At 46.8% G+C, this 26,035-nt stretch overlaps 1 protein-coding gene across 4 annotated transcripts in view; it reads right to left on the minus strand.

The window, feature by feature from the left end:
* Positions 1-348: 348 nt before the first annotated feature.
* STIM1 (stromal interaction molecule 1) overlaps positions 349-26,035 on the minus strand; it is a 202,302-nt gene continuing 176,615 nt past the window's right edge. For 2 of the 4 annotated variants that reach the window (XM_055548921.1, XM_055548922.1), the window contains 7 exons: positions 19,729-19,906; positions 15,267-15,444; positions 10,978-11,145; positions 10,371-10,471; positions 9,842-10,077; positions 6,374-6,779; positions 349-2,272 (listed from right to left, as the gene is read on the minus strand). In XM_055548921.1, coding sequence (XP_055404896.1) covers positions 1,756-2,272; positions 6,374-6,779; positions 9,842-10,077; positions 10,371-10,471; positions 10,978-11,145; positions 15,267-15,444; positions 19,729-19,906 — 1,784 coding nt within the window. In that variant the 3' untranslated portion in view covers positions 349-1,755. Of the gene's footprint in view, positions 2,273-6,373; positions 6,780-8,582; positions 8,676-9,841; positions 10,078-10,370; positions 10,472-10,977; positions 11,146-15,266; positions 15,445-19,728; positions 19,907-26,035 lie in introns of all 4 variants that reach the window. The other 2 variants (XM_055548923.1, XM_055548924.1) reach the window with 2 other exon arrangements.

The raw sequence follows: 26,035 nt of genomic DNA on the forward strand, positions 1-26,035 counted from the left end.
TACTTGCAAAGTGCAATAAAATGAGATGTGCCTGTAATACTAAAAGTCATAGGTGATCAGTGAAGCTATATGATAGATAGGATCAAATAGCCTAGAGGTAGGGTTGCCAGGTTAAGCTAATAAAAATTTATCCCTAACATTTCATAGGACATAATTACATTTTTAAAAGTTATTTGTCTAATATTCAAATGTAACTGAGTATCCTGTATTTCATCTGGTAACCCCACCAGAGAGTTTTGGGTAAGTGTATTAGAGTTTTATTTTCCCTTGGCAGAAGAGAAATGTCCCTTCATCCTATCTGCTATGCCACAAAGAGCACAGAGAACACAATGAGAGTCAAAGCCAGCAGAGGTTAAAATCTCCTACATGCTTTATTGGACTTCAAAGAGTCTTATGAAATAACACAGAAAAACCCATGTGAGATTGTCCAGGGGGTACAAGGCAGTCTGCAGCCTAGAACCTCCTAAGACCAGCCCCAGGTGCCCCCACCCCAGGCCCAAAATAGGATCCCAGAGTAAAGATGGCAGGGAGTGGGGCAGAGGGAAAATACCTTTACAGCCATAGCAAAAACAGGTAAGGGAGAGAGTTGTCTAGAGGGTGGGAAGGGTGAGGGGGAAGTGGTCACACAGCCACCTTGACCTCCACCAGCTTCCTCAGCCACCCCCATCCCTAAACTGGCTGTGTCCTTGAGCCTCTAGCCCAGGCTATGCAGTAACATGAACACAGGTCTGACAGGGGGAGTATGTGGTGCAGGCACTTGGGAAGTTCAGGAGATTTCAATTTTAAAATGTCTTTTGGTTCAAATGTGACAACACTCTGCCCAACAGCTTCAGGACCCCATTAGAGCCCTCTATCATAGCTGAGGCTCCTATGGTTGGGGAGCCGACTGTCCTGAGCCTTAGGAATAATGATGCTTGGGGAGCATTTGGGCAGCATTTCTTACAGCATTTCTTACCCCTGCAGTGTGGGGCAATGAGGATAAGAGAGAAGCAGGTGTGGGTGAGAGAAGAGAGAAAAAGTGACTGCCTTGTAGCCCCCATCTCTGGCTCCTACTCATCCTCAGACTAGAAGTTGCTTCCAATCTATCCCTGAGCCTAGCCTCTCTTCAAAACTCTAGTGACTTGATCTCTGGGAACTGGTTTTACTACCCCATGGACCCCTGGAGTCCTAGTAAGCTCCAAGCCGAGGTTACCTCTGGCCCACCACACTTCCAGAGAGCAAACCTCAAACATTAGGTCCTAGGCCCCAGTCTGGGGCAAAGAGAACCATCGTCAGTGGCGGGGTGGGGGTGGGGGTGCAGGGATAGAGATCTGAGGCACAGGTGTCAGAAGTTACTCCCCTTTCCTCCCCCGCTAGCTGCTAGGGGAAGTTGGGGAGTGGTGGGAGGGAGAAGCCTGAAAGCAGGAGACAGAGTAACAAGAAACCAAACCTCAAAACTGGGACAGCAGAGACACGGCAGCCGGACCCCAGAGGTGGTGCTGGGAGCCGAGGGCACAGCAACCAAGACATGCACTGAAGCGGAGAGGGGGTGACAGCAGCAGCCCATGTTTGGGAGGGAGGCAGGCCATGGTGGTCAGTTAATAAATAATATCGAAGGACCCAAGGATGTGGGAGGCAGGTATGTACAGTGCCCAGGCCCCAAAGCCAGCCCCTCCCAGGCCCTGTGCTGGGGGCCAGGTATCTTGGAAGGGAGGGGAGGGGAGGCAGAAGACCAGGGAAGGACAAGTTGTCCCACCACTGCCACCCCCATCCTGCCTACTTCTTAAGAGGCTTCTTAAAGATTTTGAGGGGAAACTTCTTCCGGCCTGGGCTGGAGTCTGTCTCCTCGCCAATGGAGCCATTATCCTCCTCAGCCGCAGCCTTCTTGCCAGCCAGGTGGGGGATACGGGTATTTCGGCTAGCCTGGAGGGCTCGGCTGTCCCCAGCTGGAGATGGTGTGTCTGGGTCTGGGGGACTTGGGCTGTGAGAACGGGAAGAATCCAAATGTGGAGAGCCACTAGGTAGGGCCGGGGAACTCAGCTCCATCAGGCTGTGGGCCTTGTCCAGCCCGTGGTTCAGCGCCAGCAGTGCTTTCTTGGCCAGGGCAGGGCTGTCAGGCAGTTTCTCCACCAGAGAGCCGGGGTGGGCCCCCTCAATCAGCCGGTGGCTGCCATTGGAGGTCATGGCGCTGAGAGCCTCATCTGCAGCACGGATCATCTGAGGAGGCTTGGGGGCCAGACGCTGGCGGTCACTCATGTGGAGGGAGGACTCCGAATCGGAATGGGTCAAATCCCTGCAAGACAGGTCAGAGAGGAAGAAAGAGACACAGAGGATGGGGGCACGGGGTGGGGGGAGGGGGGCAGGGGTTGAAGACGAGAGGGACCACGGAAGAAGACAAGAGCAGGGTAGGAAAATGGGGATGAGAGAGGGGCGGGAGAGAGCAAATAGGGTACCCAGCAGGTGGGAAAGAGGGAAGAATGGGAAACAGAGGGAAGTTGACATGGCACAAGAGAGGATGTAGGAATAGGGAATAAGGATAGATTGGAGAAGAGATAAGGAGAAAAAAGTAATATGGCGGGTGGGGGGGGGGACATGGGAAGCAAAAGGAGAAGCAGGTAGAAATACAGAGGACCAAGGGAAAGAAAAAAAAGAGGGAAAAGTGATGGAGAGAAAAGAGAGATAAGAAGCAAAAACAAACGTCATTATACCATTAACTCTCTGGCTAAGGGCTTTCGAAGGTCTGGCCCCCACCCCTGATGAATAGCCAGGCCTTAAACCAATACAGCCATAGGCTTCAGTGCTACACGCATCCTCCTCAGCAAAACCTCTGCTTCCAGAGCTGGTTAGACTTCTTAGGACTCAACCCTAAGCTAACATACATAACTCCCATCCCACCCAGGGACACATCTAGTCTGGGCCAGGCCCTGAAGAACAGGGAAACATGCAGTCAGTGGGCCTGACCCGGACTGGGGAGAAAAAGACTAGAACAGCCTTGCAAATAATCCCTCACCGCCCTGAAAGGCCAAGATGCTGCCTCTTCCAACCCTCTCAGGATTCAAAGAAGGTCACAGAGAAGTGTTTTGGAGTTCAAAGTTGGCTGGCAGTAGGAAGACTGGGGTCTTTTTCAGAGCTCTGCTGACAGGGAGAATGTATGGAGGTGCAGAAAGACAGGATGTTGGCCTTTGAAGAGCAGTGGTTCAGAAGAGCTGCCCACTGGAAGTCCCAAGGTCTATTTCAATTTCCACCTCTGCCTGAGACTTGCTGTGTGACCTTGGACAAGTCATATAACCTTGCTGGTCCTCAATTTTGGCCAAATGAAGATAACATCAATTCAATTATTTTGCAAGACTGTTTAGAGGCCCAAGTATGTTGGCAAAGCACTTGAAAATGTAGAAAGAATTGTGGGAATGAAGATGATGAGGCCAGTCAAGCAGGAAGACCCTTCCATGGGCCACTCACAAGAGACTTCTTTGCAAGGCTGAGCTATGCGGACGTGGCACCGCACACTGGACACGCACACAGAGGTGGTCCAGCATAGCTGAGACCCTTTAAAGGTTGGCTATTCCTAAGAAGACCATGAACTAATTCCGGATGCCACCCCTCCTACCTTACAGACAGAAAGGTAGATACAGGAGTCCCCTGCCAATCCTTTAATCCTTCCACTTTCCCAGAGGCCCTAGACCCCATGGCAGAGGCAGAGGAGAGGGCTAAGGGAAATGTTTAAACATCCACATCAGAAAACTAAAGGGAAAGGGTCATGAGTGGGAGGGGAGAGGACAGCACAGCAGGACCTAGAAAGGACAAGGCTGTGGGTAAAAAATTAGGGAGGGCACCAGGCTCCAAAACCAGGCAAAAGCAGGAGGCTGGCTAATAGTTATTATAGGTTTAATTCTCAGTAGGAAACAATTAACCAAGCAGCCACTCTGTGGGCCAGTACCTTCCTGGAGACTTGGAATAGCAGAGAACAATCTCAGCTCCAATTTCCAATCCAAACACTGTTCCAGCCACCTACTCTAGTATTTTACCAAGTGTCTCCCATTTGCTTTCGTATTTCTGATGGTGCCCCTCTTCTATCTAAATGTGTCCTTATTTCTCTAAGTCCCAAGATGAACCTCTCCATACCCTGCCTTTTCCACACAGATATGAACCACTGAGCAAGGTGCCAAGGAAATTCTGGGAGCAGTCACAATGGGACAAGGGGCCTTCTAGACTGAGGAGGTGAGGATTCTAGGAGACTGCCTTTTCAATGCCAAGGAAGGAAGAGAGGTCAAGAGGCTGGGGTACACTCAGACTCACTCCTCCTGGCCTATTGCCCCATTTGGTTATAATTCCCAGCCCTCAATGCCTCCATCATCAACAAAAGCTGAGACTTCCAAAGCAAGAAAAGAACCTAGGAGGAGGCCTGGGTGGACATGTGAGGGAAAGGGCCCACTGAGCAAGCTCACTTTCCCTCCCTGAACCTCTGAGACAATTCAGGTCATGGGTGTCCCTCCCCAAAGGCTAAGCTGCCTTGGGCTCCCATCCCAAGCTACTAACCTTACTAGAGAGCCTGTTTGCCTTTAGAGATGATCCTCTGATGCATGGTGCGAAAGAAAATTCAGTAGTGAACAGGCTAGGTGGATGCAGGTATTCCTCCCCTTCCCCCCACCCACTGCCCTCAGCCTGGGCCTTTGAGCATGAGATTCACAGCATCCTCTAGTACCCGCAAACCACTTTGATCCTGTCCATCTGTACTGGGAAGGGCAGTCTCCCTGTCTAAGCTTCTGGATGAAAATGAGGATGAGGATGAAAATGAGTAACTCTGCTGAGGAAAGGAAAGGCTTTCCTTTTGTGAAAGAGAAAGGAACAGACTTCAAGGATAACCATCCAGAGGTCCAAGGCGCAGAGCTAGAAAGACTGGTATCCAGAGTGACGCAGGACCAAAAGGAAGCAACGGGGTAAGCTGCAGCTCAGAGGCCAGGACTAAACCGTGGTCACAACTTCAGAGATGACAGGTGCTTTCTGAAGGTCTTTCTGAGGGTCCTCTAAGCTTGTTCAGGCAGGGTCAAGGCTACTATCTCACCGTAGCCTGTTATCTTGAGGTGTGAGCAAGGCAAGTCCCTGTGGCTGCCAGACCAGGCTGTGGAGAAAGCCTGTCCTCAGTTCTTACACAGTTCACTTACTGAGACCTTGTGGAAGCACAAACATAACCAACAGAGCATCCTGGAATGGAAAGCCAAGGCCTAGTCTGTGTTCTGCTCCTAACTAGCTTTGGGACCTGGGGAAAATTACTTAACCTGCAGAATCTTAACTCCTTCTCTGAACAGGAGTGTTTTTATGCCTGCCTGACATAAAGCTAGCTTGTCCAAAATCCTTAAATCTGTTTCCTCCTCCCTTCTGAAGAGTAATTTTATGAAGGGTACTACAGTTTTCCTGTCACCCAAGCTAGAAACCTGGGAATCATCCTAGATGCCTCCTTCTCCTCCACCCCTCAAAGTCAGTTACCAATTAATACTCTTGTTTTTACCCCCAAACCTCATTACCTCCCCTGGTGGCCTACTGCAATGACTTCCAAGTTCTCTAGTCTCCCCATTCTTTCCTATATACAGGCTATAAAATGTTATTTCTAAAATGCAAATATGACCAATTCACTTCCTTCTAAAAGCCCCTTTGCAGTTCTCCGTCTTAAAGGGTGATGGCCCAAGCTCCTAGCCTTTCAGAGCCCTGCATCATTCTAGCCTCCTTTGCTACCCTGTCCCATCAACACATAGCCAATGTTCTAACCACACATAGATCAGATTCTCATGAACTTCCAAGCCTATATATGTGTTCCCTCTGCCTAGAATACCCAAGCTCCTTTTCCTGCACACAGGGTGTTGGCATAAATGTCATCTCTTTTGTGAAGCGTTCCACCCAGGTTCACACTGTTAGTCATTCCCTCTTCAACACCCCCATAGCACTCATCAACTGTAGAATCATTTATGTACCTCTCCCAGACCAGACCATAATTCTTGATGGCTGAGATTGTATCTTATCATCTACAAATCCCCAAGCCCAGCAGTCTGGCAGAGAGTAGGTATCCATAAATGTTTGTTGAGGGGATAAAAGAAGTGAGGACTCCACTGAGATAACGGATGTGAAAGTTTAGGCCAAAGTGCTATAGGACCGTGAGGGAGGGGGTCTGTTACTCATTTTTAGAGTCAGCAAACCCCAAGGAGAGAAGGGAAGAAAGGTGTAAGGCATTAGGCTGACCTCAAGGAGGAGTCCCAGGCTGGGAAAAGACAGGACAAGGAGAAGGTACCCCAATCCACAGTCCCCACAGCCCACCAAGCAGCAGCCAGCAGGCAAAGGCCAAGGTAAAGGCAGCAGAGAGGCACAGACGGGAAGAAGGGGAGAGAAGAGAGACAGCTGATACCCCAAGCTCTCTGAGTGCCAAGGCATCACAGCGGTGCTGCCAGAAGGGGGTGGGTCAGGGTAGGGCTCCATCTGGAGGAAATAGGAAGTGCTGTGGTGGTAATAGACAGGGTGGACATGGACGGTGGTGATGGAGGTGGTGGTGGTGGTGGTGGTTGTGGTGGTGGTGGTGGTGGTGGTGGTGGTGGCGGCGGCAGAGGAGCAGGAAGAAGAAGCAGAGGCAGGTGGAGCGCTGGTCCCGAGGCCTTCAGAACTGAAAGACTGTCCAGATGAAAGGCTGCGCATTCGCCGCAGAGAGACCCGGCTTGTCAAGAAGTGGCCAGCCTCGCCCTCTACCAACCTCTGAGACCCCAGGCCATGCTGCGGCTCCGTCAGGCGCTGCCGGACACTGCTCTGCAGGCTGGGAGCTGCAAGGAGAGAGAAGAGAGTGTGAGGAAGGGCCACCTGCTCTGGGCTGGCCGGGAAACAAGTTTGCCCGTGGAGAGATGCTTGCTCGAGACCACTCTGGGTCTTTGGTCCCCAGTCTGGAGAATGGGGCACCTCCTCCCAAGAACCTCCCACCAGGGATCCTAAAGGAGGGGCCAGTTGAAAATGAGGTGCCCAGGTCAATTTCAATGGCAATTCCAATGGAAGGAGACCTAGGGCCAACATTACTAGGAAGGGAGGTGGTAAGGCAGTTAGCAGGAGGACACAGGCAGGACGGGGTAGGACAGGGGTTTGGGACAAGGTCCAGGAGGGCACAAAGAACCAGCCTTTTTAGAAAGCCAAAGTTGGGACAATAGTCACAATTCAGAAAAGGATTTATACATAAACATGTTTATCACACCTTTATTAATAATCATATGAAAGCAAAAATAAAGGAACGACGAGAAAATGGTAACACATCCAATTACTGGAAGGTTATACAGCTATTAAAAATGCTACTTATGGGAATTCCCTGGTGGTCCAGTGGTTAGGACTTGACACTTTCACTGCCAGGACTCAGGTTCAACCCCTGAGAAACTAAGATCCCATAAGACTTGCAGTGCAGCCAAAAAAAAAGTGCTGCTTGAGAAGACTTTTAAAACACAGAAAAAGGCCTATTAAAATGCTCAGGGGAAACAAAAGGATACAGATTTTCATGTACAAGGAATACCTTGAGCAATAGAATACAAAGGACAAGAGTTTGAAACCAGGTCTTTCTATTTCTAGCTGTGACCTTGATTAACTTACTTCCCCATTTTAATTCCTAATTTATAAAATCCTGCAGAGTTGTCATGAGGCTTCAAGATAATATTTTTAAAGTACCTGACACAGTTCATGACACTCTGTAAATGACAGTGGTTACCATATCTTGACTACATAAAAAATTACTTAAAAATTCACAAACAAAAAACTGCTCAAATATGGTGGGAACTACAGGTGCCTTTTAAAAGCCCATATTTACTCTTTTTACTTTCCAAACTTCCTCTAATAAGCATTTACACAACAAAGAACCAGGTCTTGGATCAATGCTTCAAATCACGCTCTTAGAAAATGGTGGCCACCATGCCCAGAGAAGGGGTGTATGGGTACCAGGTAACTTAGAGACGTGCTAGAGCATCCCTCTTGGGCTCACTGCCAGCTCAAGTTGAAAATGGAATTCACACTTTTGTTTTTTCTGCTCTGCCCTGATAGATGGGCCTCCCTTCCTTCTCCCTAAAGATGGGAGAAAGGGTCAGGGTACACGGATGGCAGAAGCCTTGGAAGGGCCACCAGGAAGAGAGCACAGTTGCATGGTGATGGAGAGCTAGCGAGGTAGGGCCTCTAAATGGCTGGTGGCTTTCAAGACATGAAAGAGAGGCTTAAGGGGAAGAGGAAACATGGAATAAGGATGGAGAAAGACAGACAGAATGGGAAGCAGAGAAAGAGAAAGGAGGAGGCGGCTCTCTCATTCCTTCTTTCCACCTCAGCCCAGCTAGATAAAGGGCCACTGCGACATCAGTTGAGCTGGGCTAAAAGGAGAAGCCGAAGCCTCTCATCACCACGGCTGTTCCCTCCAGGCCTCAGCTGAGCAGGCTGATTCTTCTCACCCCCCGAACCCTTCCCTTAAGTTAGTAGGGACTGTAGTGAAGGAACAGAGGGAACAGGCAGGGGAGTGATGCAGGCAGGAGAAGGGGCCCGTGGGGTGGGAGTGCTGGTTTAGTCCCCAAAGTCGGAAAAAACAAAAGCCCCAAAGGGGCTCCTCAAACCCGGGTATTTCCAGAGGGACTGATCGTCCGAGCCGGCGGATGCTGAGCAGAGAGAGCGGTCACTGAACCTACGCCCCATCAGCCAGGCAGCATCTAGGGTCCAACAACCAGGCCGAAAGGAGAAGAGAATCGGATTCACCGAGGGCTTCACCCTTCCCCCATGGGGTAAGGGAAGGGCCGGGGGCAAGGGGGTAGTGGCTCAGAGCTCATGAAAGTCCCTCCCAACCCGGAGAACACAAGAGTCTTTAGAGCAATACGTCAAAATCAAGTTCTACTTGCTCGTGACCTTAACCTTCTTGGGCCTTTAATGAAAGCCTTGCAAGGCATCAGTCCACAGAAAGAAGAGGCTTGGCCAGAGGCAAACTATGGCTGAAGAAACTTACAAAAACATCCAGCCTGATTAAAGATCTGGCTATCTCAAAGTGAGCCCTTAACCCAGCCCAGGTTTCCACCATCCCCCCTGCACGCATGGGATATGGGCCCAGGAAAAGAGCTTTTCCATAAAAGTCTATTCTGTTTATAGACTCTGATCCATAGAAAAATTCAGCGGGTCACTAGGGGGTGTGTCCCTTCCTTCACTGAAGAATTCCCACAGAGTGCTGTCTCCCTCGACTCTGCTCTACTCAGCTCTCACCACTTGCAGGGAGAACAGGGAGAGGGAAGACCCAGGACAGAGGTGAGAGGGGGCGGGGATGGCCAAGTTCAGGTGGAAAGGCGGAAATGCTTGTGCAGGAGATCCCTCCTGGACAAGAACATCTTTCTGGCTTGGAGGATTTGGGGCTTTAACACCGTAAGGGACTATTGCTTCCTGGGGCCTCATGTGAAAAAACAGAAAGAGACATCATTTATCTAGTTAGCAATTAAAAATAAGGAATATAAAATTAAAACAAGTAAAAGCAACAGTCAAAATGAATGCCATTTTTATGTTATGAATCACTAAAGGAGGTTATTTTTATAAAGGTAGATAGGAACAGAAGTGGGGGAAGGAGAATAAAAGGATCAAAAAAACATAGAGAGTGAGGGAGACATGCTTAACACAATAGACCCATAGGGCAGATGGAGCACACAGCAAGGGAAACCACTAACAGGACAACCATAAAGGAATACCTGATGCAGGCTGTGCTTTATGAACCAAGGTAATGAGTTAAACCATCTTGGCTTCTGCCCCATATCTGGCTTAAGCACGGCAGAGACCAGCAGACTTCCCAATCTGCACATCAAAGCCTCCTTCCCTCATCCCTACCCAAGAGGTCACCTACACTGCATGGACAAGGGCGACACAATCTCCTCATCCATGTCATCCACGTCGTCAGTCATGATGAAGTGGGCGGGGTTGGGGCGCGTGCTACCCATCCAGCTGGGGTCTATGTTGAGGGCAGCCACCAGGGAATGGATGCCGGGGTTATTGACAATCTGGAAGCCACAGAGGATCTCAATCTGTTGCCAGCGGTGCAGGCGCTCCCTCAGTGCTGCTGTCACCTCGCTCAGGGCTTGCCTGGAGAGAGAAGAAAGAAAATGGGAGGCATGGGCTGGGCTTAAGCCCCAAGAGAAAGGAGGCATCTTCTCAGAGGAACAAGTTGCAGGGGCGGGGGGCAGTATGTGTATGTAAGAAGCACACTTAAATCATAGACTTAAGAGCAGTGTGGGAGGTAGTTAAGGGCTGAGGCAGGAGACCAGAGCTGTACCTCTTCCAGTGAAGAAACAGAATCGGGACTGGAGGCCCTGGACACCCTCCAACTCTGAGGATGGGATGGACATCGCCAGAGCTGGGCAGCAGGTATGACTTACTTAGCTGTTAAGATTTTGTGATCCACATCATCCAGGGAAGAGCTGTGGGCCACGTGGAAGGTGCCAAAGAGTGTGTTTCTCTTCTTTTTTATCTTCTCAGCCTGCAAAGATGAGGCCCTCAGCTTAAAAAGAGCAGGGAGTAGAGGTTGGAAAAATGAAAAACATTATTTTGTGGCTGGCTCCCCCTCCTCCTAGCACAGTTTAGGAGGCATGAGAAAAAGGAAGAGAATATGGGAAAGAAAAATGGAAGCCAACGGAAGACAAAGAGTAGGGAAAGAAAGAAAACAGAAGCAATGAGAGGAGCCGAGGGATCCTGACACCAGGAGTCTGTCCCTGTGTCAGTCTGGGGCCAGCAGAGACTTCCCTCTACCTGCCTCCACCGCACCTTTCCCAAAAGGCAGGTGGAGTAGCCCTGCACCCTCGTTCCCTTCTCCAGAGGCTTGAGGACATTATTAGAAACTGTGCATCAGGAAAGGAAACAAAACGCAACACCAGGATGTCTCTTTGTCCAACAGAGGGATATAGAGAGGCAGAGAGGAGGAAAAAGGGCAAGTGAAGGGGGTGGGGCAAGGAGGAGAGAAGAGCACAGCAGGAGGGCAGGTCTCACCCCCTCCTTGGCCACCAGCAGCTGCTTCTCAGCATTTTGCTTCTTGATGTTATAGTACTGCACCTCCACCTCATGGGTCAGCTGCAGCCACTTCTGAAGGGCCTCTGGAGCATACCATGAGCTATGCGATTCCAGCTCCTTCTCTGCTTTCCTCAAGGCCTCTCGTACCTGTGAGCCAAGAGGATATGAGTCCTTACTATTACCAAGGCCCTCTCCAATGCCTCCATATGATACATCAGCCTTCTTTTCTTCCATCTCATCTAAGCTTTACCACTCTCACAAGAGGGAGAAAGGGCAAGGATTATTTTCTGTATTTTATATATAAGAAACCAAGCTAGGAGAAGGAAAGTAACCTACTCAAGGTCAACATATTTAGAAGTGTCAACCAGAAGACAAATGGAGACTTTCTTTTCTTTCTTTGATTTATTTATTTATTGCTGCCAGACTAGAGGATTCTTTTCTCACCTATTAGTCACTTCTCCTGGTCATACAGCCACTCTCAGCAATTTTCCCTGCTCTCATGAGGTACAGGTTATCTCAGCGAATGCTCTTCTTTCTGAGAGCTGGGGTCTATTCTTGAACCCAAGCCTTCACAATGTGGCAAGAAAAGCACTTGCATGGGAGTCTGGAAATCTGACCTGGTCCCTGGTCTGTCACTCAACTGGCTGTGTGACCATGTGCTTCCTAAAGCAGATCTCGCTCAGTGTAAGGTCTTGTCCCAGGCAAATCCAAACCGTAAGCAAAGTAATGATCTCAGGAGAGAGTGAGCTCCCTATCCTGAGAGGTATGGAAAGAGCTCATGTCAGAAAGACCTTCAAAATGATTGCTACTCCAGGGGGCAACTGGCCTGAACACTCTGCAAAGGCTCCTCTAGCCCAGAGACTTTGTGATTCCCTCATTGATCAGGGTGGGTAGGCTGTAATGGGCACTCTCTACAAGGCAAGAAAACAACAAGCAAGCTTACACCTAACATGGGTATTGCCAACAGAGGCCAAGATCAGAAAGGACCAATGTATAAGCAGACATCTCCTCACTGACTTCTAAGCAAGGAGCATAAAATGAAGCAGATGGCCAAAGCACTTAAATATGAAAGGTTTGGAAAGTACTGTACATACAGAACCCATTATCTATGCTGAATTCCTTCTATCTCACCCAGGCTACCAGTATAAACAATCCCCAGCTCCCCCATCTGAATACCGGCTTTTCACTGTTCAGAATCCCAGAGAAAGGGGATTGACAGCAGTCTAATGTCCAACTTTAGCCCATGGGGAAGTATCCCACAGCAGGTCTGGGGTCCTCCCCTGAGCCTAATATAGACCAGGAGGGCCTTAGCTAAGGACAAAACACCTTCATTCCTCTGAGAGCCCATGAGAGGACCAAGCTTCATTGGGTTTTTGTTCCTTGAAAAGGAAACTACAAAATAGCCCACTCCTGGCTTTATAGATTTAAAATGAGGAACAGACATCTTAGCGACTAATACACTGAGTCTGGAAATGTAGGATCAAGTTCTACATTAAAAACAGTTGAAGGATTGGGATCAGCTAAAGAGAGAATGGAGAGAGAAGAGAGCAAGTAGATGGAAGTATGACAGTTGGGGAGGCACGTGAAAGGGCTGGTCAAACACACTCAAAAACTGTGTAATGAGAGAAACAATTACAAAACAGGGAACACGGGGATCATGAGCATTTACTGCACTCTGGAGCTGTGCAAGAGAATAGGTAGCTAGGCCAAAGAGTGGAATAAAATCTTCCATAATGTCACAATGCTTAGGAGACAAGGCATTGCAAGAAAGAAGGGATCTGACTCAAGCACACAGCCAGTCCTCTCCTCAAGAGAGCTGCAAAACTTTAAAGTTATGAGGAGTAGGAGGCCAAAGAGCTAACTTAAAAATGTCCAAGGGGCAGAAATAATCTCATAGTCATTCAGGACTGGGAAGAAATAAATTCACCAGATCTCAATAAAAAGTCAGGAAGCAGAATGCCTGAGAAACAGGGACAAATGAGGCTTGGACCAACTCTTACTAAACTACAGCCCAGTTCCGATACATTTCAGTCTCTCATTGGCTTGAGACCACCAGATCCTTACCCAGCATACCTAACTAAACCCTATATCTGACAGAAGATGAAAATCAACTGTGGCCTTTATTATTCTTTATGCACACTATCCACCATTTATTAAATTACTAGACATGAGAATAGAACAGGCAAATAGAAGTAATAATCAAGAGGAAAAACAAGCAGTCCCACAAATGATCCAGATGTTAAGAGTTATCCGTCAAGGACTTTAAGACAACTATGACTAAAATGTTAAAGAAAAATATGGGAAAATTCTGGACAGGCAACAGAATCAATAAAAGAGTAAAATGGGCATTCTAGAAAAATACATTATCTGAGAGTAGGATCCCACTGTATGAGCTAAATACCACAATGTTCTTGGCAAAATACAGGATTAGGGAACTCAAAGACAGATTAATATAAAATAACCAAACCAAAGCACAGAGGGAGGAAAAAAGAACAGAACTAAGCATAAGAGACATGTGGAATAGAGTTAAAAGGTCTAACATAAATACTGGATACCCAGAAGGAGAGGCGAGAATGGAGCAGAAGCAACATGTAAACACTGCAGTGAATGTGTATTCTGCGGCTGTGGGGTAAAACGCTCTACATGCAGCAATGAGGTCAAATTGATCAGTCATGCTTAAATTTTTATATCCCTACTGATACTTTTGGCTGCTTATTATTGGGAGGAGGATGCTAAAAATCTCTAACTTTGATTATGAAATTTGTCTATTAATCCTTTTAGCTTTTCTTAACTTTTGCTTTATACACACACACACACACACACACACACACACATATATACACACACACATGTATTTTAAACTATATTATTAGGTGCATCCAAATTAAAGGTTGTTATATATTACTGTTTAATTCACACATTTATCTTACATGAAATGTCCATTTTTGTCTCTAGTAATACTTTTTTCTCTATTTTGTCTGACATTAACATAGCTACCCCTGCTTTATTTTCCTTAGTGTTTATGGTATATTAGTATCTTTTCTCATCTTTTACTTTTAACCATTTTGTATCCTTATTTCTAAAGCATGTCTGTTGTAAACAGCATATAGTTGGGTTTTGTTTTTTATCCAGTCTGACATTCTTTGCCTTTTAGTTGTTTTCTGTAGTCTGCTTACATCATCCAAGTTTCAACATATTTGAAAGGACTGGAACCTGTGGTCAAAGCACATGATCTTTGAACACAGCAAAGTTAAACTGGAAATCAATGAGAAAGATAAACAGAAAAGTCCCCAAGTGTTTGACAATTAGGCAACACACTTTTAAATAACCATGGGTCAAAAAGAAATCACAATGGAAGTTAGGAAATGTTTTTAACTGAATCCCAATTTCTTAAATTAGAAGATTCCCAAATAAAGTCATCAATAAATTTATGAAAAGGTATTCAATATTATTGGTCAATAGGAAAATTAAAATTAAAATCACAACAAGATACTATTACATCTGCATCATAATGTATAAAATGAAAATGCCTAAAAATATTCAGGCTGTAGCTCAACTAGAACTCTCACACTATCACTAGTGGCAGTACAGATTGGTACAGTCATTTTGGAAAATCGCCAATTTCTTAAAACTAAATATATGAATGCCCTGTTACATATCCAAAAGAAATAAGTGATGCCCACAAAGAAGTTTTAAAAGAAAACAAACTTGCAAACAACCCAAATGTCTATCAATAAGAGAATGGATAAATAATTTATAATATATCCATACAAGGGATTAACACTCAGCAACAGAAATAAACTAATTATCACTACATGCAATAACATGGTTGCCTCTCACAGATATAATGTTCAATGAAAGAAACCAAACACAAAAGAACACATAATGTATAATGCTATTTACATGATGTTAAAAATCAGGTGAAACTAATCTGGTTTAGAGGTTATGACTGTAGTTACCTTTTGGGTGAAGTATTGACAGGGAGAAAGGGGAAGCAGAAATGAGCCCTCTGAGTGCTTACGAGATTCTGTACCTTGACGTGGATGGTGGTTACACAGGTACATGCGTATGTAAAGCGTGCCAGCTGTATACTTACAATCTGTATATGTAAATACCTCAACTAAAAAGGGACAGAATAACTTATCACCTGTTATTCACTGTGCTTTCACAACCGCAGTGATCATTTTTGCAACTTTTCCACGACTCCTGGCCAGACCTTTGGCTCCTGCCCTTTGACCCCAGCCCCTCAGGACTGTAGACTCTCCTACCTGCTCCAACTCCTCCTCGGCATACTTCTGGCGGCTCCGCTCATTCTCCGTTCCCTCCCGCAGCTCCTTCAGCCTCTGGGCTTCCTGCTTGGCAAGGTTGATCTCATCGCGCAGCTTCTTCTCCAGGTGCACCTTTTCCACCTCCACCGTACGGTGCTCCTCCTGGGCTTTGTGCAGCCTGGAGACAATGCAGGGAGCTGGAGGAGGCCAGGCAAGGCAGTGCCCGCCAACTAGCCACAGGGCATGGCATCCAAGAGGAAGATGAAGCCTCCAGCACTCAGAATACATTCTCCGTACTCTGCCACCTGCCTGGCCCTGGTGAGGCAGCTCAGGACCAACAGAAACCATGTCATTACCCTACTTACTTGGACCATCATTCTGCTGCCAATAACAAAGGCCAGTAACAAAAGCTGTGAAGCCAAGGTTCCAGGGTATTTGAATCCTTCCTTCTAAGGTGTTGGGGAGACAGTGAAGGACAAGAGAGCCTGGAGTGCTGCAGTCCATGGGGTCACAAACAGTCAGACATGACTTACTGATTGAACAACAACCAGATGTCTCACATACTCAGATCATAACAACTACTAGTTTACAAGGTCTTCCACATTTGTCCTCCCTGCAGATAATGATATATTGTACAATTATCAGCCTGGGACAGGCATGGACACAAAGGCTTAGGAAAGGGAACAAATGGCAGACAGAATTGAGACCAGAATTCTAATCTTTATGTATTCAAATTGCAGTTACTACCCTTATACCAAGGTATCTGGAAGGTACAATCAATGTAGAATACCCTGAAACATGGACCAAAGACCCAGGGAAAGCCTGATGATGAAATATGCTGGGGGTGATGGTCATGGGGGGATTTAAGGAAGATGAGAAGGGAACTATTGAGTTGTACCTCTTGGACTCCTGAGTACCTAAATCCCAAAAGCACAGAAACATGAAATTCATGCTAAAGGGGCTGGGCAGGATTTGGGGGAGCTCCTCATGCCCCTGACCTTAAGTTCCTTCCTAAGCACATTCCTTCTCAAGGGCATCACTTATAATGAAAATATGCCCTTGGACCCACCCACACATTCCCTCTGTTTACTGACAAAATCCTTCATCCATCCAGCTAAACTTCCTTCCTTCTTCCCACTATATATCTATGTTTATTCATTCATTCATTCACCTATTCCTTCACCTAGTACTTTAAAGTGTCTACTAAATGCCAAGCCCTGTGTGACTCCTAGACATATGGAGATGAGTGAGAAGACTGTCTCTGCCACTGAGGTGCTCATGGCTTAGTCCAATATAGACAAGTAAACAGGTGCACACAGTGTGATAAGTTCTATAATAGAGAAATAAAGTGTTGGGTAGACCCAAAGGATGGGGTGATCAACTCTGCCTGAAAGGAGTAGGGGAAGGTGAGGCCTGGGTTAGACCAAGAAGAAAGAATAAGCATTAGCTGGTCCCTCTGGAAGAGGGAAAGGACTTAGCTACTGTCAGGTCTTCCTACCTGAGTAGGAACCACTATGTTACAGGATAAGAGGGGAAAGGAAGAGGAAGAAAACAAGTGATATATGGCTTAGACTTGAGGTACAGAAGAGAGAGGATAGGCTGCAGAACAAATAGGGACCACAGAAAAGAGCACTGACCACTGAGTTAATTAAGCAGGTAAACAGAAGAGGCAGAAACAGAACTGAACCTCTAAAAAAATCCCAAGTCCAGATCTGTCAATGACTGAAGCCTCAAAAGATGTGGTGACAAGTAAGGAGGGAAGAGGAAAAATGCCTAAGCTGCAAGCTTTCTGCTGACAAATTGCAGCCTTCTGCGCACTTTGTCCCTGGAGTGAAAAGGAATTGAACCTCGTCAAGGCACTCAGCAGGTGGCGCTATGTGCACAGCTAAAAACAAGTCAGGGGCGCCATTTCCAGCACAATCTCCTTGCCCTGAATATCCTCCTTTATTGTACTCTCCCATGACTCAACTGCTTGAAATTAGGGATTCAATTCTTCACTGAAATATTATCCTCTCTGAAAGCAGCCTCTTATGAAAAGTTTATGATATGCCTCTCTTCTTCATACAATAGGGAGTTCCTTTAAAGTAGAATCAAAACTGACCCATTTTGGATGTAATAGAGATGAAGATCAATAAATACTACTGGGTGAAGAAATGAGCTAATAAATGTACAATCGAGCCTGGGCCCACCCCATTTCCTTCACAGAAGACTGAGCATCTTGAAGGCGGCAATCAGTTACCATCAGAAGAAAAGCAGGCAGTCTGACCACAGCTCGGATCTACGCAGCTGTGTGACTGTGGACAAGTCTGTTCCCTGGACCAGGCCTGTTTCTTCCTTTTTAAGTGGGACTCAAAATTCCTGCCTGCCTCAAAGAATTATCTTGAAACCCAGTGAAATCTTAACTGGAATGCACATGTAGCATTACATTTACTCACCTAAAGCATCATAACTCTGGAAAAAGCTCTTTGGTGACTGGCAGTGTAGGCCTCCAAAGTAAGGAGGCACAAAGAGGCACATGGGCCCCTGTGTCAGAGGAGGATATGTGTGTGCACAGGTGTGAGCCTGTCTTGGGTTGGGAGGCGTGTGCATTCGTTTCTCAAAGTGCCACAGTGGCCAGTTAGCTCTGGAGGCCTTGGGGAGCAGAGAGGGCTGGGAGTTTAGTTTTATCCCCAAACTTGGAATGCCTCCTGCCTAGATTCTTTGCCTTTGGAATGAAAACAGTACATGTTTTTCAGACAAATGAAGAATGGGGACTGCCCACATAGCAGCATTTAGCCCCCAGTTGGAAAAGGGCCCAGGAACAAGGGGCCCAGCAAAGTAGCCAGGAATCAGCTCAAAGATAAAACTCCTCTTGCCTCCTAAAAGCCCATGGAAACAAATCTGCTAGGGGTGCCTTTACTGAGGCAGCAGCATGTGGTTAAAGAAATTCCTAATTTACTACTTATGGACACTCACCCTCTCCGAGGCTTCATTTCTTCAACTCTAAAATTGGGATAACAATACCTACCTAAGAGGGTTGTGGTGATTACAAACAATAATGCTTAAATGTACTTAACAATATCCAGTTCTTAAGAAACCATTTCCCCATCCTTCCAAAGAAAATAGTATCTATCATTTAAAAATAATAGAAAAGAGACAGGCTTCACTTCCTTTTACATGGATTCCTGCAAAGACTCCCCAACAGGAGTCCCTAGGCTGTCGGAATCATTTTCTGACAAAACACTCCTGAAGTAGGCCTCTCCTTTTCTTAAAACCAAAACAAAGCAGAAAAGTCAAATACCCACACTGATTCTCTATTGCCTTTTGCATCCTACTAATGTATGAGTCCGAAGGTACCAGGGATCTGGCCTCACTCTGTACACTCAACCACAACCACCAGGTTAATCTTTCCTACCCATCTTTCAAGGCCACCTCCTCAGACTCCACATCCACTCATCTCCTGCTTCTGTGCCATTCCAGTCCTTCCAGCTGTCTTCCTACAGGCTGGCACTGAGTCACTGCTCCTTCTTAAGTGTGTGCTCTGTGGCCCAGAAGCAGTGACTTCCTTCCAATTCCCCACACAGACCTGGTTCCTAGATGTCAGGAAGTACTTAGGTCGGCTGGCAGACTGTCACCTTCCCTTCACAGCTAGATCTTCTACAATAGTTTCTAAGCCATGCTTTATTCAAACAGAACCTCAGACTATCAGAGCTAAAATGTCCTGGTATGCTCCTAGTTCAACTCCTTTACATTACTAATGAGGAAATATATCCCAGAAAGGAAAGGGATTTACCCAGTCATACAACAGTGGGTGCTTCCCAGGTGGTGTTAGTGGTAAAGAATCCACATGCCAACACAGGAGATGCAAGAGACATGGGTTCAATCCCTGGGTTGGGAAGATCCCCTGGAGTAGCAAATGGCACCCCATTCCATAATTCTTGCCTGGAAGATTCCATGGGCAGAGGAGTCTGGCAGATTACAGTCCATGGGCTACAAAGAGTCAAACTGAGCACAGCACACATACAACAAGTGAGTACTCATGAGATTTAGATGCCATATAAGACAGCATGAAAGGTATTAGGAAGACAGGTTTGCAAGGTTTCTTTGGGAAACAGGGAAGGACAGTTAATTATGTCTACTTCTATGGAAAGGGAAGCAGTCAAGAGGTGGGATGGAGGATGGAATGACCCCACACAAGCTATCCAACCAGGGAAGCTCAAGACCTTCCAGCAGCTCCACACTTCTCCCTCTGAAGCTCCGGGGGAGAAAGGATAGAAATAAGCTTCTGCCCCGGGGAGGGATACTTGCCTGTGTGACTGGAACAGCAGGAACCTAGGCTCCGACACAGGTTTGGGAGGATGACACAGCCTGGGCCACCGTGTCAGCAGGGTCTCGGGAGCCAGACGGCCCACATCTCAGGTGGAAACTGGAGGCTCCCAAGAGCTGGCAGCACCACGGTCAGGGGGCAGGGACAGGGCCTTACCTTTCCTGAAGGTCATGCAGACTCTGCTCGGCTCGGTGTAAGCCCTCCAGGTCCTTCATCATCTTCTTCATGTGCTCCTTGGAGTAACGGTTCTGGATATAGGCAAACCAGCAGCCACCCACACCAATAACGATAGATACCACCAGCATGAAGTCCTTGAGGTGGTTATGGCGGGTCACTGCCAGAGAGGAAGGGCACAGTGAGTCAGGGTGCCCACTGCCTGCTCAGCCTCGCACACTCTGCGTGTCCCCTCCTCCACAAAGCCTTCCCACTCAGGAGGAATTGGTTTCTCTTCTTAGACACACACTCGCCACACTCTGCTTATTTCTCTGCTAAGTCAAGGCCTAGTTTGGAAAGATGAGAGGCCTTAGAGCAATATAGGAAGCTCACTGGATCACACTTCCCTAATGTGCAGTGAAGAGAACTAGTGCCTTCTCAGTACATCCCAGCCATTCTGGGCTGCAGCGGGCCCATGTGCCCAGATGCAGTGGCTTCTGCCCTACAGGGTAAGAAACACTAGGATACTACAGTAGGCGGAAGAGGGGTGGCTGGTAAGGGTACAAGCAAAGTCACTAGAGCCTAAGGATTGGCTATGGGACTGAGGTTACTGCAGGAGCTGGGTCTCCCAGACCATGAGGCTATTCTAGGTGCAAGGTACAAAGACTAGATCATATAGAGGTCTGCAAGTCTCATCTACAGAGAGCATTTCTATCTAGGCTGTGGTTCAACCAGAAACCAGGTAGAATGGGAGCAGCATCAGGATGTCCTGGAACAGAGGGCCAGGTCTACCTCGAGAGAGCACCTGGCGGCTATTGGTGAAGTGCCAGGGCCCTGTCCACCAACTGGGGTTCAAAGCAATGCTTTGCTCTGGAGAGAGCGACACTGAAAAGCTAAACAAGGAATAACATCAGAAGATACGAACAAATGCCGTGTCCCAAGAACTGAGCTGACCAGAAGAGGGGCAGTCCTGGAGCCTGAGACCGGTCCCCAGTGTGCCAGACCTAGGCTCTGGGCCACAGCACAGAAGACTGAAAGAGATACCAGGAGGGAAAGAGGCTGCTATTGTATGCCCCACCTGCACTGTACTCCACTAGAAATAGAGCCGCAATGGCTAAGAGAAGCCCCAGACAAGAGGAAAGAAGTAATGACCTCCTGTGCACGGTGGGTCACCTGGTGTTGGGGAAGGGGTGGTGGGACTGACAGGATCTCACTGCCCAGTAAGGGGCTGAGGGGGACCCAAAAGGACCCAGTGGAGCCACCAAGTTGGGGCAGGATCTAGACAGACAGCAGGAAGAGACACATGTAGCTGAAATTCCACCTCATGAAGCTGATGCCCACTTTGACAAAAAGGGTTATATTCATGGCTCCTCATTGAAAGGCTGAGCAATAGGACATGGGGATGGTGTGAAATCAAGGACAGATTAGCACATGCTATTTCCATCCACGGGAGGGGAGTTACTAGGCCCAGGGCGTAGCCATGTCCTTCACATGTCTATGCCAGACCATACAGAGGAACTGGTGGCTTCCTTGGTGGCTCAGATGGTAAAGAATCTGCCTGCAATGCAGGAGACCAGGTTTGATCCCTGGGTCAAGAAGCTCCACTGCATAAGGGAATGACAACCCACTCCAAGATTCCCATAGACAGAGGAGACTGGTGAGCTACAGTCCAAGAGGTCGCAAAGAGTTGGACATGACTGAGTGACTAACACCTTCACAGAGCAACTGAGGGCCCTCCAACAGCCACCCTCCAGCTTCCTGGAAGGTCTACACTTGCAGCCATGCTCACGTCCCCACTCCCCTGTCCTTAGATCACAAGAAGAAATATCTCTGCAGTATAGTGAGTTGTCTTACTTTCTGGAACACACCTACCTCCTATCCAGCCTCCACCACAGGCTAGGGTACTCTTTGTCTCCCCTGTTTATTAAGGACTTTTCATCTTGGATTCCTAGGCTTTCTCACCTCCAACATCCCCAACATTCCTATCCAAAGTCTAAGGTACTACGTTCCAACAATTCTTCATGTGACTGGCTCCCTCCCCCTATTGCCTCCAACACTTTAAAGCCCTTGACGTGGACACACACATCTCAGTTCCTTATTCTACCTTGTCCAGATCAATTTGAAATAAGATCCTGTTTTTTCCAGCTTCATATTCTCATCCAGCTCATGAATAAAAATATTGAATTACCAGGGACAAGAATAGGATCTATCCATCACCCCCTCTTCTAAGGTAATACTGTTCCACCTATCGGTACCCTCTGGATCTCTTCAGTGAATTTTGACTCCATTTAAATACATAAGCATTTATCTCCTATATCCTTCTGCCTTGTCAGATGCATAGCTGAAACTCAGACATGCTGCCTATCAACAGCCTGTGGGCTACCAAGTTTGGTGGGAAGAAAATGAGCCTAATCTGGTTGATTTACTCTGTGGCCCCTACCGATCACTTCTCTGTAGGCCAGCACCAAGCACAGCACTGACCAGCACATAGAAGCCACTTAATAAATATTTGTGGGGTTGAATCTTCACTGAAAAGCCTTAAGTGTGATATTTCCCTCTCTTTAATCCACATAAGAAGGAATTTTTTAAAAAAAAAAAAAAAGAGAAATAGAGAAAACATAAAATGTATCAGGTATTTACATTAACATTTCAAATTCTCACAACTAATCTATACAGTAGAGTATTCCCAGGCTGTAGACCAGAAAAGTGAGGTTCCATAGAGGCGCTGACTTGTCAGAGTCCATGAAAAGTGACAGAGCTGGAATTCAAATTTTCTCATACTCATGCAGCAGGTATTGTTTCTGTTTATTACATGCAAACATGTCTCACCAGGGTACGCCTATATCCCCTGATCTAGCCCGAGTGCAACTATAGGAATTCCACAGCCTAAGTTTCCCCCTCAACCCTCTGGGAACTGACTGTGGCACTGCCATCAGAGAGTGAAGATCCAAAAGCTGAATGGCCAGGCCTTTGAAGTTAAAAATAAGGCCTTGTGTAGAGAAATTTTTATTTCAACAAAGGAAGCATCTTGCATGAAGTATTAGGAAGTTTGAGTTCTATCCTTGCCTCTGCCCCAATTTGTTATGAAATTCACTTCCCCCATCTCGGTCTCAGCTTCCTCAGCTGTAAAATGCATTATCACAGAATTGCTAAAAGATTAAATGCCTAGTTGTAAATGAAAGTACTTTGAGGTGTTCAGAGAAATAGATGTGAGAATTGTCAGTTCCCTTCAGTGGGGTCCACAGTCCTAGTTCAGTTCAGTTCAGTACTCAGTCGTGTCCGACTCTTTGTGACCCCATGGACTGCAGCACGCCAGGCCTCCCTGTCCATTGCCAACTCCCAGAGTTTACTCGAACTCATGTCCATTGAGTCGGTGATGTCATTCAACCATCTCATCCTCTGTCGTCCCCTTCTCCTCCTGCCTTCGATATTTCCCAACATCAGGGTCTTTTCAAATGAGTCAGTTCTTCACATCAGGTGGCCAAAGTATTGGAGCTTCAGCATCAGTCCTTCCAATGAATATTCAGGACTGATTTCCTTTAGGATAGACTGGTTGGATCTCCTTGCAGTCCAAGGGACCCTCAAGAGTCTTCTCCAACACCACAGTTCAAAAGCATCAATTTTTTGGCACTCAGCTTTCTTTATAGTCCAACTCTCACATCTATATATGACTACTGGAAAAACCATAGCTTTGACTAGATGGATTTTTGTTGGCAAAGTAATGTCTCTGTTTTTTAATATGCTGTCTAGATTGGTCATAACTTTTCTTCCAAGGAGCAAGGGTCTTTTAATTTCATGGCTGCAGGCACCATCTGCAGTGACTTTGAAGACCCCAAAAATGAAGTCTCTCACTGCTTCCACTGTTTCCCCATCTATTTCCCAAGAAATGATGGGACCAGATGCCATGATCTTAGTTTTCTGAAAGTTGAGTTTTAAGCCAACTTTTTCACTCTCCTCTTTCACTTTCATCAAGAGGCTCTTTAGTTCTTCTTCACTTTCTGCCATAAGGGTGGTGTCATCTGCATATATGAGGTTATTGATATTTCTCCCGGCAATCTTGATTCCAGCTTGTGCTTCTTCCAGCCTAGCATTTCTCATGATGTACTCTGCATATAAGTTAAATAAGCCTTGACGTACTCCTTTCCCAATGTGGAACCAGTCTGTTGTTCCATGTCAAGTTTTACCTCTGTTGCTTCCTGACCTGCATACAGATTTCTCAAGAGGCAGGTCAGGTGGTCTGGTATTCCCATCTCTTTAAGAATTTTCCAGAGTTTGTTGTAGTCCACACAGTCAAAGGCTTTGGCATGGTCAATAAAGCAAAAGTAGATATTTTTCTGGAACTCTCTTGCTTTTTTGATGATCCAACGAATGTTGGCAATTTGATCTCTGGTTCCTGTGCCTTTTCTAAATCCAGCTTGAGCATCTGGAAGTTCACGGTTCACATACTGTTGAAGCCTGGCTTGGAGAATTTTGAGTTCTAAGGGAATCCCTAATGGTTAACTTTATGTGTCACCTTGATTGGGCTAAGGGGTGTCTGGATAGATGATAAAGAATTATTCCTGGGTGTGCCTGTGGAGTTGTCTTCATATGAGATTAATATTTGAATCAGTAGACTGTGTTAAGAAGGTCATCTTCATTAATGAGACTGGGCATCAACTAATTGTTCACATGGCACTAAGGGTCTGAACAGAACCAAAAGGCAGAGGAAGGGCAAATATGCTCTCCAGCTTGATTTTACACATCCGTTTTTCTCTGCCCACCTATATCAGCACTGCCAGCTCTTGGTCTTCAGACTCACAGGGATTCACACCATCAGCTCCCCTGGTCCTCAGCCTGCAGACTCAGACTGAATTACAACCCCACCTTTCCTGGGTTCCAGCTTATATATGGAAGACTGTGGGACTTCTTGGCCTCCAAGATAGCATGAATCAATTTTCATAATAAATCTTCTCATATACATATCTATATATATATATCCTATTGGTTCTGTTTATCTGGAGAACCTTGACTAATACAAAAATCTATAAACTACTGTGTCAGGAAAAAAGAAGGAGAAATAGGGAAACTAAGAATCTAGTATGTACCTTATTCATGATGTTCTTCTTCCTATCATAACCCGAGTCCCATTCTTCGATTCCTACCACCTTCCCAGCCCACCACAGTTTACAGAGACCTGCCCATTCCTTCTCCTCTGGACTAGGATTCCCTGACCAACCCACTCACTGGACAGCTAAAAACTTATATTTTCTCAAGGATTGCCCTGTGTGCTTTTCAGCTTTCATATCAGTCACTGTGGGTTCCTCAGGACCAGGGCACAAGACTTATTTATCTCTGTAGCCTCACACTTAGCATAGAGCCTGACCAGAGCAGGCACTTAGCAAAGGTGGAAAGGAGGCAAAAAGGAAGAAGAAAGGGAGATTCTAGCAGTAAAGGGGGGAGAAGGCAATGGCACCCCACTCCAGTATTCTTGCCTGGAAAATCCCATGGATGGAGGAGCCTGGTGGACTGCAGTCCATGGGGTCGCTAAGAGTCGGACACGACTGAGAGACTTCACTTTCACGCATTGGAGAAGGAAATGGCAACCCACTCCAGTGTTCTTGCCTGGAGAACCCCAGGGACGGGGGAGCCTGGTGGGCTGCCATCTATGGGGTCGCAGAGAGTCGAACATGACTGAAGTGACTTAGCAGCAGCAGCAGCAGCAGAAAAGGGGAGGTACAATATAAAGTGCATACAGAAGGCAAATACCAGCTCCTGGGAACAAGAAGAGTCTGGCAAAGTGGGAGTTGGATGTATGATGCAGAGAACCCAGAGCTGGTGCTCTGTGACAATCTGGAGGGATGGGGTGGGGAAGGAGGTGGGAGGGGGGTTCAGGAGGAGGGGACACATGTATGCCTATGGCTGATTCATGTTGATGTACGGCAAAAAAATCACAATATTGTAAAGTAATTATCCCCAATTAAAATAAATTAATTAAAGAAAAGAAGAAAAGTCTGGCGAGCTGTCCTCACAGCCTCTACTGGAACTCAGCTCTCAGAATCCACCTGTCACCAGTGAACACAGCCACGGACAATGAGAGCAGACATGGCTGGTGAGATGAACAGAACTAACCCAGGGAAGCTGGTTAGGGCCTGGGGAGCCAGAGGGTGGCAAAATTCCCAGGCTGAGTGCTACAAATAGATTTTAGCAAAATGAGGTCAACTGTTAACACAATCAGGCTTGAGGCAAGGGAGGAGGGTGTAAACAAATGAGATGCTGACATGTGAATGGAGTGCGGAGTGATAGAATTTTCAGGGTGCCAGTTTTCAGGGTG

The sequence above is a fragment of the Bubalus kerabau genome, chromosome 15, assembly GCF_029407905.1.
Source record: "Bubalus kerabau isolate K-KA32 ecotype Philippines breed swamp buffalo chromosome 15, PCC_UOA_SB_1v2, whole genome shotgun sequence".
NCBI classification, from domain to species: Eukaryota; Metazoa; Chordata; class Mammalia; order Artiodactyla; family Bovidae; genus Bubalus; species Bubalus kerabau.